This window comes from Hippichthys cyanospilos, chromosome 8 (genome assembly GCF_059441005.1).
Source record: "Hippichthys cyanospilos isolate Australia breed blue-spotted pipefish chromosome 8, RoL_Hcya_1.0, whole genome shotgun sequence".
NCBI lineage: Eukaryota > Metazoa > Chordata > Actinopteri > Syngnathiformes > Syngnathidae > Hippichthys > Hippichthys cyanospilos.
This window is the reverse complement of record NC_142376.1, coordinates 16,840,548-16,857,804: the sequence shown is the minus strand read 5'-3', so window position 1 is coordinate 16,857,804 and position 17,257 is coordinate 16,840,548. Positions and strand designations below refer to the sequence as shown.

The 17,257-nt window shown below is 37.7% G+C and overlaps 1 protein-coding gene across 4 annotated transcripts; it reads left to right on the top strand.

The window, feature by feature from the left end:
• The first annotated feature begins 1,492 nt into the window (after positions 1-1,492).
• fam135a (family with sequence similarity 135 member A) lies at positions 1,493-16,585 on the top strand. 4 transcript variants are annotated; one of them, XM_088422045.1, is made up of 21 exons: positions 1,493-1,736; positions 3,235-3,364; positions 6,495-6,574; positions 6,676-6,815; positions 7,217-7,287; positions 7,403-7,576; positions 7,726-7,852; positions 8,262-8,415; positions 8,797-8,874; positions 9,245-9,294; positions 9,644-9,802; positions 9,938-10,011; positions 10,100-10,254; positions 10,368-12,228; positions 12,312-12,472; positions 12,554-12,645; positions 12,753-12,850; positions 14,734-14,885; positions 14,970-15,080; positions 15,188-15,301; positions 15,574-16,585. In XM_088422045.1, the coding sequence occupies exons 2-21, from the start codon at positions 3,288-3,290 to the stop codon at positions 15,777-15,779; spliced, it is 4,134 nt and encodes a 1,377-aa protein (XP_088278171.1). In that variant the 5' UTR covers positions 1,493-1,736; positions 3,235-3,287; the 3' UTR covers positions 15,780-16,585. The 4 variants fall into 4 exon arrangements, with proteins under 4 accessions (XP_088278171.1, XP_088278170.1, XP_088278173.1 ...); XM_088422044.1 differs by having other exon boundaries at positions 3,232-3,364; XM_088422047.1 differs by lacking the exon at positions 8,797-8,874 and having other exon boundaries at positions 3,232-3,364.
• The last annotated feature ends 672 nt before the right edge of the window (positions 16,586-17,257 follow it).

The following is a 17,257-nucleotide window of genomic DNA, read 5'->3' as shown; positions in this document are numbered from 1 at the left end:
TCGTATTGATAGCATTCTGATATGGGTCTGACAATGTTTGTTGCTAAACTTTTCTTATCTTTTTCACTATGCGTGTGTCCCGTCCTGCATGCTTTATTTGCTAAATATTATAATACATTAATTAAAACAAAACAGGTTTTGTCTCAGGGTGGAAACCAATAAGAGATGAGTCATAAAATACACATAATGTGAGTGCAGCAGCATGTACAGAGGGGATATAAAATGTTTCAAACTAGACCACTGTTAATGTGTCAAAAAAACACAAACAATGAATGATTCATATTTGTAACCAGCAGTCAGCTGGTACAGTAAATTTACATGTAATCTCCATTTTGTGGCAACAAATAGGCAGAGGATGTGCAAGCACATTAATCCATTTACATTATGTCCATGTTATTATTTAGCCCGGCAATGTGATGCACCTACACTGAGAAGGGATTTTGTCAAAGAAATATTATGGGGTGACACTAAAGCAGCAAAGTGTGTACAGTAAAATACAGTATATCTCAAAAAGAAAACCAACATGAACGTGTGTGAACTACATAATACAATATCAATACCGTTTGGTTTCAAGCTGACTTTTTTGACTTCGCCCAAATTTTAGTGCACTCTGGCATAGATTAATCTTGTGTGTTGTGTCATTCAAGACGAGAAAATTTCAGAAGGCGCTGTGAGACGTTACTGACTCTTTTATTGCAATTCCACCATACAAACTTAACATTCTCAGCAGGTTTTCCCGTTGTGGGAGCCAAAACGTGTATATTTAAAGTGACCAGTCTACTGCGGGAATAACATATGCACGGTAAGGCATCAATCAGGCAAATATTCTTGGTGTTTTGCTTCACGTTTGTTGAGCTATATTTAGAATGTAATTTAAGATGATCTCTTTTTGGTTAATCAAAGTTCTGTACGTTTTTGTTGTAAAATAGTTGATCAATGCATTGTATTTATGGTTACACAGAAAGTACGTAAAAGGCAGGCAGAAAAAGTCTTTTGCTTAGCATGCGGAATTGGAGGGTGTTTCCAAACTTTTGACTCGTAGTAATTATTATCATTATTGATATGATCATTATTATTGTTAATATTATTATTGTTATTGTTGTTATTATGATTTCTATATGCAATTAAATGCAGAATGAGCAGGTAATTTAAAGGCGCACACTGAGTCGACTTCGCGAGTAAATAACACGTCGCTCATTTTCACTCGCACTATCTAAATAAATGGGCTAGTGTGAAGCACAACGAAAAAAACAATCCAAAAATCGGAATTACAAAAAAAAAAAAAAAAACAGCTAATTTGTCTCTTGCACAGACGCGATTAGATGAGAAATTTCTTGCCCTATTTTGAATATGAGAAGCAAAATGCCACCATTCAGGGGCAGTCTGGAGCCATGAAGCAGAGTTGAGAGGAAGTATTGTACCGTAGTGTCGTGTAAACTCTAATGCAGCGCCAACTGCGCCTCTGCTGTGTGTGCGCATTAACGCACGCTCGTAAATGGTCTGCTTTAGCTACGCTGCTGTCAGCCGCTCAGATTGTGCTCGGAATTCTCACATTCTAAAGACTAAATGGCCAGACTGTCATTTGATGAGCGACCATCCTCTGCGGATTTTCAGAGGCTGGACGAGTCATTGAGCTATTAGGATATTTTTTTCCGCAAGGACGTGGGCGAGAAAATACATTTACTACAAGAGGACTACGTTTGCTAGCTAGTTAATGTTAGCTAGCCAGTGCGATGGTGAGTTGGAGTTGTTTGCTTCTCTGTAGCTAAATGTTAGCATGCTAGCATCTACATTACCACTAGCCAGTGCAATGTTGTCCGATATAGCGATTCTTACACTAGGGTCGGCGGTTTGACATTTGAGCTCACTGTTGTGAGATGGTTTGTTGACCCTACTTGACATATTTTGGGCCCTCGAGCGAATCCTTAACCAAGATTCACTCCCCACTCGAAACAGCAGCAAGACACCATTGCTGAGAGTATTAGTCTGACAATTCTGTGCTCCTAACACTTCTCTACTTAAATAGTGCCAAATGATGTACCCTCACTTTACGATGCCGTTCAAGGCCCTAATCTTGATGTTTTCTTTACATTAAGAAAATAACTAAAGTCTGATTTAGTCCTTTTAAAGAACTAAGCTAAATGTTGAACTTCACTTAAGTGGTGCTATTTTCGCTAATCGTCCCACTTTCGTGCAGGGTATCATTTAAATATAACACAAGCTGAACACATCTATTTATACTGCCGCACTGATCTGAATCGCATTGAATTAAAGCGATTCATTGTTCTTCAGTGTTTAATTGTTTTGTTTCGTTTTGTTTTTCCCACGTTAACAAAAATCAAGGTGTGAGCAAACCTATGCATTTGATCTTGAAAATAGAGAAAATAGTACTCTATGTCATTCATAGATTGTGTGTGTGTGTTTTCTCTTTATTTTATACAATCAGAATTTTGGGGCCGGTTATCGACCAATCAGTTAAAAAAAAAAAAAAAACAATCGATCCAATCAAAAACATTCTCCTCTCCAATCAGAATACGGAGCAATTCATCCAAACCATTCAAACAGCTTGTTTATATACTGTACTGTCGACCCCGTTATTTTTTAGCTAATTGGGTCCCACAAATAGCCAAACTTAATGTATAAGTTATCCCAAATGAAACCTTAGATTGTTAACAATGGCAGCTAGAATACTCCTGGAGTGAATGGAGTCAAATCATGTTCACATTGCTGTAGTTGGCAGACCCAGTTAATGATGTAATGCAAGCTATGACATTACAACCCATCACGGATGTTGAATAAATGCAATGTTACTGACTATCCCCTCCAGCCGATCAGATCTGTAAGAAATCCATTCTAAATGTTATTGGATAACGGAAAATACTCAACGAACCGACCAATTACTAAGCAAAAATAAAACTGTGAGTAATGTATCATCACCTTCCTAAAATAATAGCCAACGTTTCTTTTTTAAAAAAGCACAAAAATATAAAGCAAATTGTGAGTTATATCATGTTTTTTTTTACTAACGACTAGACTAGACTGTTAGTGATTTTAGTAGACAGCCCATATCATGGAAAATAATTTGAGTCAAAAAATTTAAAAAAGCTATATTTGTTTTTAAGTTGCATGACAAAAGTGTACCAAAATCACCCTAAAAAGCTTGACCAGTAAATTCTCATTTTTAAACACATATTGATAGAATGTGATAGCCCTGGTCTCTGTTTTCCTTAGCAGGCTGCCGTGCGTGTCCCAGGTGATGTAAGGCATCTCAGTGTGTAGAGACCACGATGACTGAAGTCCAGGCCACGGTAGAGTTCTCTGTGGAGCTCCACAAGTTTTACAATGTGGACCTGTTCCAAAGAGGGTGAGTTAGTCGGGATGGGACGAGATCTCATATGACTAGAATGACGTGGGATTTCCCGTCTCTGCACTGCATGAGATCTATTTATTTTTATTTACATTTATTTTTTGATGCTAGTGTTCTACTGTGTATGGCAGTAAAACACAGCACCAAATGTGGTGAGGCCAGCAAACACTTTAGAATAAACCTTCGCATACCAAATAATGTATGAAAGCAATTATCTTGAAATATTTTTATTTTGAAGTTTTTTCCTGAAGCATATGACAATGATTAACGTCACTCTTTCTACTGCACCAACTGTTCACCCACAGTGAGTCCAATTAAAACCACATCTTTTTATCACACTCAGTTGCCAATTCCTGATGCTATGAGACAACTTAAGCATAAGCATTTTAATGTACGGTACCTGTTGCCCCGCTTCCCTCATAAGTATAAGCAGTTAAGATAATGAATGCATAGTGTTGCTGTTGTCAACGTTAATCGCAGTGCCTAGCATAAGTTAGCTGCAAGCTAGCAAGACCCGAGTTCCCCCGAAGGCGGTCAGATTACTATTCAGAGGCAGCTAAATTGATGTAAATGACTTTTGCACACTTTGATGATGATAGCATGACACGTTTGCCATTCTTACTGATCACTTTTTAGCAAACCACTCTAACTCAAACATGTGTTCGGTGGTTCTGGACGTCACTTTTTCTAATGACCAAAATGTAAAATGAGAGAAAGTTGTTTAAACTATCAAGTATAATTAAGAAAAAAAAAAAAAACAACAACATAATGAAAGTTGGTCATTCACATTTAACAGGTCATTTCTTTTTCACCAAAATAAAACAAAACAAAACAAAAAATGTAATACCTCGTCTCAATATCTGCAACCCTACATGAGAAATGCAAGGTGCTGTGATTACTTTTGAGTCACCTGTGGTGATATTTCAGTTATCTAATTGAAGAAAAGATGATAGAATATTGCCAGATATGACAAAGGCAATTTGTAAACTCTGCAAAATTACTCCAACCACCACAGCTAGCATGAGCTGCATGCAATATGTAAACTTCTTTGCTGTGGCTGAAAAATTGAACCTGTAACAAAATTGACTCTCTTGTTTATGTTTACATTTGCATGCTTGATTGTTAATTTTCTTGCAAATTGCTTGGTAAAATATTTTGAAAACAAGATAACAATTTATATTATTCTATACTACAAATTTGGCAAAACTCTCATCTCGTTCTTGTGGACTTGATCTCGTGATACATTTTCTCTACCAAGATTTGTGTCTCTTCCCATCCCTTTGAGTTAGTCATTGTCACAACAACACCGTTTGACAACATACGTTTATTTGCTCTTTTGACACGTGTTCCATGCAGTGGCAATCCACTAATGCTTTCTCCAAGATATATTTTTAAATCCAGTGGAAACTCTCACACAAAACAATTATGTAGACATTTTTTAACTATAATTAACTGTGACAAAAAGTTCCACATTAGGTTCAGTTTATTGTTTTACGGTTATGATTATTAGACTATGGTTACCGTCACAAAAAAACAAAACAAAACACTTTTCTACTTGATCAAGTGAAACTGCACCTTTGTAGTAATGCATGGGGTCAATTATATCTGTGTAATAACCAAGGATCTAAAGGTTGCCAGAAGTCACACTGGTTCATTACACATTCGGTATAGTAACTGAACTTGGTGTGTTTCGTGTTGCCCAAGAGATTCAAGAGCTAACTGCTGCGATGTGCATTTGATAGAAGCTAAACTGTACTGTTTGTTTATGGATTAGGTGTGTCAAGAATGCTTAAGGCAGCTCCAGATCTTGTTCCTTACCCTGCTCCTGTATATTCTATTTTTTCAATCAAAAGTTTTGAACAGTCAAAAGAAAATTGTTGCAAGCTTTTGCAAGCCTCATAAAATGACTTTGCCTGTTCTGGCCCTCTGGCCTTGTGTTTGGCACCACTAATTGTTGCATTAAATCTTGCCATTACAATAAAGACACTGTGCAGTGGAAAATGGTATTTTGGTTGGGAGCGTGTTACGAAAGACAAACCAAAATGAATTATACACGTTTCAAGCAATCATTATTATCTTTGATGGATTCGGTTAACACATGGTAAGGAATATCATGTTTACTTGCACAGTACTTTATGATATAGCGAGTTATGAAAGTACTTTTCAACCTATCTTTGTTGTGGACATTGTTTATAAAAGTTTCTATGGACACAGTGTCCAGTAATGACATGTTTTGTTAAGCACTAACCACAGGCTTCATGTGAAGACTGTTGTAAAATTAATGCAGAAATGATGAATAAATGAATTAATTATGAAGATGGTGGCTGTGATGATCTTTGAGCGTGTTGTAGCCGACATTTCCTTTCCATGTTGACTTTTTTAGAAAGAAAGAAACCAACCAGTATTCGAAAATAGTAGTGAATAACGTGGGTAGAAGAGTGTTTAGCATCTCCGTCTCACTGTTCAGAGTCCTGAGTTCAGTTCCAGCCCGCTCAGGCCTTCCTCTGTGGACTTTGCTTGTTCTCCCCAAGCCCGCCCGAGTTTCCCCCATGCACTCCGGTTTCCTCACAAAACATGCGTGGTTGGTGTTTTGGACACTCTAAATCACCCTTAGAAGTGATTGAATGGTTGTTTGTCCCTGTGTGCCCTGCAGTTGGCTGGCAACAAGTTCAGGGTGTCCCCCGTCTACTCCCCTTAGACAGCTGGGATAGGCCCCAGCAAGTCAACGACCCTAGTGAGGATAAGCAGCTATAGAAAATGGATGGATGGATAAAGTTGCAAAGACTGATAAAAGCTATCATTTTAAATGAAATTTAAGGAGGACATTTGGTGTATATTTTCGAGCGGCCTTCAGCAAGCATTGTTTTAATGCTTCTCTAAGGTTCAACGAAATGCTACCTCGGCTCATTGATATTTGGAAGCGTTCAGCTGTACTACATGAGTGACTGCACAAAAAAAGTGCTCATTAGATATTCAGGAAGGGTTTAGTGTCATTTTACAAATGAAGCTGGGTAATAGTATATTCCTGTACTGTTGACACTGGAGACCACCACAGTACGACACACTATGTTATTTTGTAACAGGTTTTTTTTTTCTTTCTTTCTTTTTTTAACGTTCAAATATTCAGGTTCTACCAGATTCGTGCATGTCTGAAGATTCCACCTCGGGTGCCGCACAAAATTGAAGCCAGTCTTCTTCACCCAACTGGTAAATACTTTACATTTGTGATTGCGTTAAAATTGTTTCATGCACAGGATTCTATGTACTTGTGTTTAATGCAAACAATAATAATTGTCTTCTTTGTCTAGGCTCTGACCTTGCATTTCCTGCTTCTGTCCAAGATGATGTCATCTCCAGCAAAACGTTTCAGATTCTGTACAAGAATGAAGAGGTTGCTGTCAACGACGTTCTCATCTTCAAAGTCATGATGCTTCTGGATGAGAAGAAGGTGTAATGTTTTGTTAACTAGTTAAACAAACATGATTTTGTGGACACATTATAGGCACACAATGTACACTTACATAACCCATTAACATAAGTATGCAAGTATATTTGATATATGTATTTCTCTCAGTGTAGATCTCTGTCAAAATGTTTTGATATTTTAAGAATACACTTTTGTCTCCACAAACAGAAATAATCTGGGTAGCCAAGGTATTTGACATGAACTTGCACGAATAGGCTGCAAATAGATGTGCCCAAATTACTAGTGCGCAAATAGCTGTAGTTTCTGTAGGCCTCCAAATGCATAAGTGCAATGTCTCTTCCGTAGAAACCCATCAATAATGCAGCACCATTGTTTCTTCACACTGATCTGAGGCTTTGTTCTCTAAACATTGTCTTAAACAGGTGGAAGAGTCTCTCACTGATTTGGATTTCCAACTCCAGTTAGATTTGTATTTCACCGATGGTGATTACACGTAAGTGTTGATGAGTTTCTCACCTAGTAATGTTCTCAAAATAGTAGTTTATGTTCCTATTTGAGCATGAATAAGAAAATGAATTGTATTTGTTTTCTTTGTTTTACATATATAGGCCAGATGACCCAAGCTCTTTACAGAATATCAGCAGCCGCACACTTCGTTTGCACTTTAGCCTTCAGCGAGGCATCCACCAGCACATTAATGTCATGTTTGACTACTTCCACCTTTCTGTCATGTCAGTTGTTATTCACGCCTCCCTTGTGGCACTACATCAACCACTTATAAGGTAAAATAGCAACAATTATGACTATCAGTCATTTTGTCAAGCTTTATTTGTAATTTCCTTTATATTGCAACACAAAAACTGTCATATTTGTCGCTGCAAATGAACACATTTCACTGTATTTTACTGTGCACATGTATTCTGCTTCCTAGTTTTCCTCGGCCAGTGAAGACAACATGGCTGAATCGCAATGCTCCAGCACAGAGCAAGGACTCAGTTATCCCACCTTTAGAGAATGTGGTGTTTGGCAGTAGTTATGTCAAGCAGGTGTCACCAGATGTAAGTTTTTTTTTTTTTTTAACTTACATTCAGGTAATGTATGAGATTTAGACCGTTTTTCATTACAGACAGCAAGCAGGAAGTGTTGCATTTACCATTGTCCGTAGCAAGAACAGACATGGCAGCCTCCGGAGGAGTGCCACCCCCCATGTAATATCATTTAATGATAACTAGACCTACGATTATATTTAAAACATACTGTTGGGCATTAAGAACACATTTATTTGCAAGTTTTTGAAATGTATAATCATTTATTCCTTTTCAAAGGAAAAACAGTCTAAATCTTACACAGTGCCTTTAACAGGAAACCTTTATTTTTACAAAGTGGGAACACTGGGGCATCTTCTTTTAATAGAGTTTTGCACACAAAAAAAATCCTCTTCAATGTTTGCCCTTTTTAATACCTCAGGGCAGGTCATTCCTGGTATCGGACCACTGTGTGCAGCATGCCCTCAGCCTCCACCATAATATGTGCTCCAGTCTCCTGCTTGCCTACCAAGGCCTGTTTGACTACTTCACCAATGTCACCAAGGACCTTCCATCCTCTCATCGTATGGAGCTAGGTATACAACATGCGTGTTATTCACTGTACAACTGTACATGGAGTGCGTTCAATACTTGCTGCATACTATACATTTAGCTAGATGGTGCTTTTTTCTGTGTTGTCTTCAGCATTGGTGTTAAGATGTATTTCATTATTCTTGTGTCATTTAATATGAATGAAAATGTTGCATTATCAACCATCAAGGGGTGTTCAATGCAATGAATACATCGCATAACACAGTATACCAAATACAAACAGTTAAAACACCCAGGTGCAACTCACCGTTATGGTAATTAATGGCTTTCCAAAAATAACCAGCACTAGTGCACAGATACTAAACCATCCAAATTGGATAAATCAATAAAAAGGTTAAACATGCCTATATGTGCAATCTTACTAGCCAAGCCCAGCATGCAAGTCCTATATGAGCGAGTACTAAGAAGACCATATCCCCGAAGTCAAAGGCACGTCTACATAGGTATGTCCTGCCCCTTCCCATACTTCGAATCAACCTGCCTTTCTCTTTTTTTTCCTCTTCACTCTAGTCATCTTCTTGTATAAAAAAGGCGCACTCCGATTGCCACAATGTATTGAGCAGATACACCTCGGCTGCTGCCGTCTTTTTCCTACTGCCTCTGTTACACACTTTCAATGCCTTGGTATTAGCAACTGACTTCTGTAACTGCCTTACGCTTTCTCTGATCTTATCATCCTCGAAAAGTAAATACTTTGTACTCATCAGTCTTTCTAACACTGCACTCTTGTTCAGTCCTCCTCAGAAATATTCTTGTAGTCATTTGTTCAATTAAGTAAATCACACAAGAAACACTGTTTCCCTGTCTTTTCAGAAAAACTTGACTTGGATGCCCGTCTAGCTGAGTTATGCGAACAAGTGAAGGTAAGATCTGTTGAGTAACAGTGATAGATACATGTGCTTATTCCTAATATATTGTAAAACCTAGATATATTGTAAAACCTAGATATCAGACTGGAATGTCATCAAATTAATTTTCATGTTCTAGGTTATTTATGTTTTTGTTATTATTTTAAATATGTACAAGCATTTAATCAAATTGTTTGTTTTTTTGTTTTTGTTTTTTCCAAGTAACAATATCAGTGGAGTATGTGTCTTTCATTATAAGATTGTGAATCAGTTGCTTTTCTGCGCTTTATGCTGCTTTATGCTCACCAGAACCTTGTGCTACTGTTTTGTTTTTTGTTTGTTTGTTTTTTTCAACAACGTTTAGCAAAAAGCAGAGTGTCCTGATGAGTTGGCAGAACTGGTGAACATGAATCTAGCCCAGCTCTGCTCACTGTTGATGGCTCTCTGGGGACAATTTTTGGAGATTGTCTCCCTACAGGAGCAGATTGCTGCACTTCTCGCTGTAGAACACCACACATTAAGAGTGAGTCGAAACTTCTTAAGTTCTTAAAATATGCCCCAGTAATCCTGGAACAACGATCATTTCTGTCTCATAAAACTACACTTTGTAGTAGAAGACGCAAACCCAATCTCGACCTTGTACTGGTTGTTATTTCAGGTGAGGCGATTTGCAGAGGCTTTCTTCTGTCTCGAACATCCAAGACAGTCTGCTTTGGCATATCAGGAGCTATAGTATGTCGCAATTGACAGTGACCATTTTACTGTGGGTAAATGGTAAAATGAAGTGAGATTTATTTTGTATTTTTCCTGCTTCTATCAGTGCTCACAGTCACCAGCAGATGACAAATGCCATCAAAAGTTCCAGCTACTTTCTATCTCTGCCTCCACTTCCAGTGGAATGTGTAGATTTGGACGGTGACATCAGCTCTCTTCCAATCATTTTTGAGGATCGGTACTTAGATTCTATCACTGAAGGTTGGTAACAAAATAAATGGGTTGAATATACTTTTATGAAGATCATATAATAGTTTTATGCCAGATATTTTGTTTCTGTCTTTGTCCATGATCATCCTGAATTAATCACGAAGATCGTGATGGACCCTGGCTGGGCATGCACAACACACGTTCTACGTCAGTGCCAAGTAAATCAGATAAATCTAGTTCTAAGGACTGCGGTGGGGTGCTCAGTCTTTTACCCCCTGATTCTCGGTGTGCTCCTGTGACTAAAACCTGGGCTGAAAACTTTGAGCCACCTCCAAAATGTAAAGGAAAATCTGTCAAACTGAAGAGAAATTCAAAGACTGAGAATCCCAAGAAGCTGATCAGACATGGATCCAAGGACTCCGTGGTTCTAGTGGGATATAAAAACCTTAAAGCTCCTTTTGCTGATCCTAGCACCAAGTATAAGGAAGGGGAGGCTCCCCTGAACTCAGATGAGGACCAAGATGCCTTGCAGCTGGACTCTATTGGTTGTTTAAGAACTAGTGATAATTCTGTCCCCGACCCCGGTGCCTTGTCATCACACTCTGGAAAGAGTGTGATTGATTCCGTCTCTGATGACAATAAAACTTATACTGCTGCTTGTCATCAGGCAGGCACTGGAACTGTCCCTGTGTGCCAACAACCTTTGAACAAAGATTACCAAGTCGATCATAGTAACCAAAAGCTGATGCAGGGTTCTGCCCGACCTAAACACATTGACGTTAAACCAAGTCTCAAAAAGGAAGATGGGGAAATTACAGTTATTAGGCCGTGTCGGACTGATGGCGCTATTAACAATAATATTCCAGAAATTTCCCAGACAGAATGTTACTCCAGTCAGCCTGTGGTGGAGACCACACAACAAAGCCAGCATTCCTGTCTAGTCTCTGTACAGGTAAAGAGCGATTGTATCAGGCTGCCCGATGGAGCAGCCCCGAGTGCCTCCTCCCGCCTCTCAGACTCTGGTATTGAGAGTGAGACCAGCTCTTCTGCAGTGCAACTTGTTTCAGGGTCACAGACCTTTCCAGGTTTCAGTTTAGTTGAGTCAACTATGGCTGGCCAACAGTCAGAGACGACAACAGTGAGTTCTGCTCTCATGTCTGAACAGCCAAGTGTAGTGCAAGAGCCCTGTGAGGCAGCAGAGTTTCTCCACCCAGAAGATACTCATACTGCCAGAGGGGTTCAGTCGTCGCTTACTTCTATCAACTCTTTGCCCTCAGATGATGAAGGTGAATGTTCAAGTGGAGCTGATGTATTTTGCAGGAGGTCAAGTATAGTGGTCCAGGAGCAGAGCGTTGTGTTTTCTGGGGAACTCAAAAACAAAGCTGCCGTAAATGCAGTTTGTCCCTCAGATTCTGCAACGGTAGATTCCCTATTAGTCAAATCTGGGTTGGAAAAAGAACCAAACATCATTGGTAATCCAGAGGTGAGGCTAGAGGAGGCGTCTGGTCCTGAGGCTTTCAAAGAGTCTCGTAGTGAACCCCAAACCGCTTGTCAATCTAGTAACTCTGCCACTAGCAGCACTGACCTAGTCAAACATGGCATGGTAGAGAATTATTTTGGCTCCACTTCCAGCACAGATGTATCCGAGATCAGTCCGGTAGAAACCTCCGCTATTACTCTGGGAATTCAAACCGGATCTCAAGTTGAAGAGGATGATGAGGATGGCGAGCATGAAATGATCGAGAATGGCTACTACGAGGAAGGAGATGGCTACGCCTTTGTCAACGGTGTTGCCGATGAGGAGCAAAGCAATGTTGATGGCATAGCTGGTCAGGAGACACAACTTCTGTTTGAACACCTTGGCATTGGCCACATCCATGAAAAGCAAGATTTATCCAAAGCTCCAGTCTGCTCCAGCGTCACCTCGGGTAGTACTGGACAGAGCACAAGGAGACGTCATCCCTCAACCTCCATGTCTTGTAATCTAAAGTGGTATGAATGTGTACCTGCACCACAGATGAAAGAGTGAGTTGTAATCTTAAATCCTAAAATTGGGGTTATGCTTGCATTTTAATCTAACACTCACCGCTTAAAATCTAATAATGTAGGTTCATCAAGGCTAAGGAAGACATGAAGCAATTGAAGCTCCCTGGCATCTTGTACAGTGAAGTACCACAGCTGGCATCCACAGTACCCTATTTCAGCTTGGAGGAAGAAGAAAGCTGTGACGAGGGCATTCACCTTATCATTTGCGTGCATGGCCTGGATGGTAAGGCACCTAATTCTTCTTAGCATTTTATATTTTGATTATCCTACACTACACGTGTTGATATTCCCTACTTTGCTACAGGCAACAGTGCAGACCTGAGACTAGTGAAGACTTACCTGGAGCTTGGTCTCCCCGGTGCTCGTATAGACTTCCTTATGTCAGAGAGAAACCAGGTGATCTTTCATAAATGTTGTTATGGTCTGCAGTTTTTTATGTATGAACAGCCAGCATAAAGGAATCTAAACCTTTTTTTTTTTTTTTACTTTTGTTTTCCACCAAGAATGATACATTTGCTGACTTTGAGTCAATGACAGACAGGCTGTTGGATGAAATAGTCCAGTATATACAGATTTACAACCTCACTCTTTCAAAAATAAGGTAAGTGCACTGTGTTAAATTTGTAGGGAGTTTGTCATTTGTGGATTCTCATCATTATTATCCATTATGTAGCCCCATTTCACCAGCAACACCAACATCAAGAATTTGCTAAACTTGACTTTTCTATATTTAGGTGTAATAGACTATGTAAATTTATTAAGTATACTATAAGACACAATCTTACACAATCCCCCCTTACAACGAAGCACATACTACAACAACAGGCCGGTAACAACATCTTGCAGGTTTTTTGTAAGAAAAAAACAGCACAAAAGTACCAGAATCACTTTAAATGAGTATGGGCTTAGAAGTCAAAATGTAATTTTTGGTCATTTAAAACCCAATTTATTCCAATTTTTGCCAATCAAATTTCTTTTGACAGCCAGAAAGGTATATATTAGGAATTGGGTGAAAAACTCAGTGTCTTTTCACTCTGCTGCTGATGGAAGGCTGCTAAAAGTACCAGAATCACTCAAAGCAAGTATGGACTTCACAGTCAAAATATCATGGTGGCCGGTTTGAGGTCATCCAGAGTTATCCAACACAGCCAGCTGAGTTTTCAAGACAAAAACAGAGCCATGCAAGAGCACTCACTTAGCTTTTAGAATGGTGGAGGGGAACTTGGGATAACTGGTACGTGCAGCATTTACTTCATTTTGTCACAGCTGTTGAACTGAAGTTACTCTGCCAAGATACCGATAGTGCAGCATCTGTCAGGCGAGAATTGAATCTCGCCGGCACGCATTTTGCAGCACTTTATACTTTGTATAAAGTTGGTGCGGCTTTTCCCCGGTCAGACAATATTCTTCCATGTGTGTGTGTGTGTGTGTGTATGTATGTGTGTGTGTGTGTGTGTGTGTGTATATATATATATATATATATATATATATATATATATATATATATATATATATACAGAGTATATATATATATATATATATATATATATATATTTATATATATATATATATATATATATATATATATATATACAGAGTATATATATATATATATACAGAGTATATATATACACAGTGGGCCCCCGTGTTACGAACTTAATCCGTTCAGCGGCTACGCTCGTAACTTAATCAACAATTCAAAAGTGATGGCTGATTTTGATTATTTAATTTTCAATAAATTTTTATTTATTGTTACTTTTGTAAGTTTCAAGTGATTTCAGTGAGAATTATGGGTTTTTCCTTCTTTAACTGAGGGGTATCAACAATTTTGTCCACGTGTGTGTGTGTGTGTGTGTGTGTGTATATATATATATATATATATATATATATATATATATATATATATATATATATATATATATATATATATATATATACTTTTTTTTTTATTATTATTATTTTTTTTAAATAGTAGTTCGACTTCCAAGGAGTGCCAGTGACCAGTGCATTTATAGATAATTTGCCTGGCATGTCTCTCCGCAATATAATTTTTTTTTTCTCCCCCCAAAAAATGCAACAATGAGGGCGTGATAGGCGAGGCGTGAAGTAGCAAAGATCACTGTGAATATATATATATATATATATATATATATATATATATATATATATATATATATATATATATATATATATATATATAATTTTTTTTTTTTACTTTATGTTTGTCCATTTATATTCTGGTACGCTCAGGAGACTGATGCCTGCTATATATATATATATAATATATATATATATATATATATATATATATATATATATATATATATATATATATATATATATATATATATATATATATATATATATAATTTATTTATTTATTTTTACTTTAGGTTTTTCAATTTATATTCTGGTATTCTGGACTGATGTCTGCTATTATGTTAACATCGTTTCCTTTTATTCTTGTTTGTTTGTTTTTTACAGTTTTGTGGGTCACTCGCTGGGGAACCTGATAGTTCGCTCTGTACTGACCAGACCCAGGTTTAAATGTTACCTGAGTAGGTTACACACCTTCCTTTCCCTTTCTGGTCCTCATTTGGGCACGCTGTACAACAGTTCAGCATTGGTCAACACAGGTCGGTTTCAGGTCATTTCAGTGATTGAAATAATTGATTGATTGATAGTATACAGAAAGACGTTAAATGACTTGTTGCTTTCAGGCCTTTGGTTTATGCAGAAGTGGAAGAAATCAGGATCATTGCTGCAGCTGACTTGCCGTGATCACTCAGATCCTCGACAGACGTTTCTCTATAAGCTCAGCAAGAAATCTGGTTTGTGGTTCCTTTCTTTGCTTTATTGTTTGATCATGTTGCTTTTGAGTTACAAGTACCACCATATGAAATGTCTCCACTGATTTTTTTGATTTTTTTGTCTTTAGGTTTGCAGTTTTTCAAGAATGTGGTTCTGGTGGGTTCTCTGCAGGACCGCTACGTCCCTTATCATTCAGCTCGAATAGAGATGTGCAAAACTGCATTAAAGGACAAACAAAGTGGTACGCTTCCATGTTCTGTTGCTCGTGGTCAATGTTTTTGTCATCATTCAATCCAGCCTTTTTTACATATTTTAAATTGAAGTCAGCTGCATAAGCTGTATGGAGAGCTCTGAGAAGTTTAAAGCCAATTCAATGCTGCGCTTAATTTTTTGTACTTTGAACAGACTGTTTTACTCTTGCATTTTAAGGACAGGGTTAGATTTTTCTCTGACCATTTCTGAACCCCTCAATTCTATTAAATGACAAAAGTCTTTCCTACATGGCATCACCAGGACCCGTGTATGCTGAAATGATTGAAAATCTGCTACTGCCAGTACTTCAGAGCAAAGACTGCAACCTCGTCCGATATGATGTCATCCATGCGCTTCCCAACACAGCCAATTCTCTCATCGGTCGAGCTGCCCACATCGCTGTTCTCGATTCTGAGATCTTTCTAGAGAAGTTCTTCCTTGTTGCCGCACTCAAGTTCTTTCAGTAGGACTGCACGCGGACAAGAGAATACAGAGCTAATACCTCACTTCATCCAAATTTTCCTCCAGTGATCATTGTTGGACTACTTATATATAATTTTAACGGAATAAGACATGCATCATAGTTATTTTTTTCTCTCTCTGTTCACAGTTTCTATGGAGTTTTTTTTTTATTTTTCTACTGCCAATGCTGTGTTGGGGGGGGGCAACATTTCTGCCAAGTTTTTCATCTTTTCTTTTCAATGTTATTTATGTATGCTCCTAAATATTCCTCAATCTGTTTTAGCTGTTAAAATAATACAAGAGCTGCTACATTGTTAAAATGGCATTTTTGCCCATAGCGCAATTATTGGAATATTTTTCTCGCCAGTTTTTGAATACCTTGCATTCATTTGCACCACACAACATTTTACAAGCTTTTGTACAGAAAAGTCATTTGTACAGGTTGCTTTTGTAACGACTATTTTCCATCCTTTTTAAAACAAAAAGACTGGATTTGAAATAGCTATGTTGTGATGTGACTCTGAAGCTTTTCATTTGTTTTTAATCTTTAATGCAGTAATGTGCACATTTGCCAACACGGTGTTGGAGAAAATAAAGCTATAGCATAACATTTTGTCAAAGGGAGCTGAGGACATGCGCATCACTGAACAAAAGCACATTTGATTTTTAGCAAATCACGTGTATGGAGAAAGTTTTATTTGGTGACATTAGGTGATTGTGTCAACTGGAAAGCATTGTTTGGATTTTAAAATATGTTTCATGGGCAGATGTTTGTATCACTGTACCATTAAATTTGAAATATAAATCTTAACTGTTGTTTTAATTTTTTTTTTTTAATTTTTTTTTTTTTATAGTATACAAAGGGGTGTATGGTTTTTTTTTTTTTTATAACTTCCTAACTTTCTTCCTCATATCAAAGTCCCCCGTTAGATGGCAGTGTTTATTTATCCAAGCCACCTGGCAATTTGTTATTAAAACCAATGAGCTGGAATGCATAACAGTCACGAAGATTTATGGCGGAAATATGTTGAGTGCATTTCATCAAAAGATCTAACTTTAGAGGTGGTCACACTGTGGCTAGGAAACAGCGCTACGCCCTTTCCATCTGCGATGATCTCTAAAGCAGCTTTTTTTGGCATAGTAGTATCCTTTTTCAAAATACATTTTCCTTCATATGCATTTCTAAAATATTATCCGCTTACTAAAAAAATATTGCCAACAAAATAAATGAAGTCATACAATTTTAACTATAAGGTAATTGTAATATCTTCGGAAAAATCAGGCTTGCCCTATACACTACACGTATAAAACAAATATTCCGTCTTGTAATAACGCTAAATATTGTTTGAATTAACAATATACTCACAAGATTGATAGTATATACACAACATTGTCGTTAGGATAAAAAAAAAAAAATGCTGTGTTTTGCTTTCTTCAAAAACACTTTGAACATAAACACCCGAAACGTAAACGCACCCCTCAC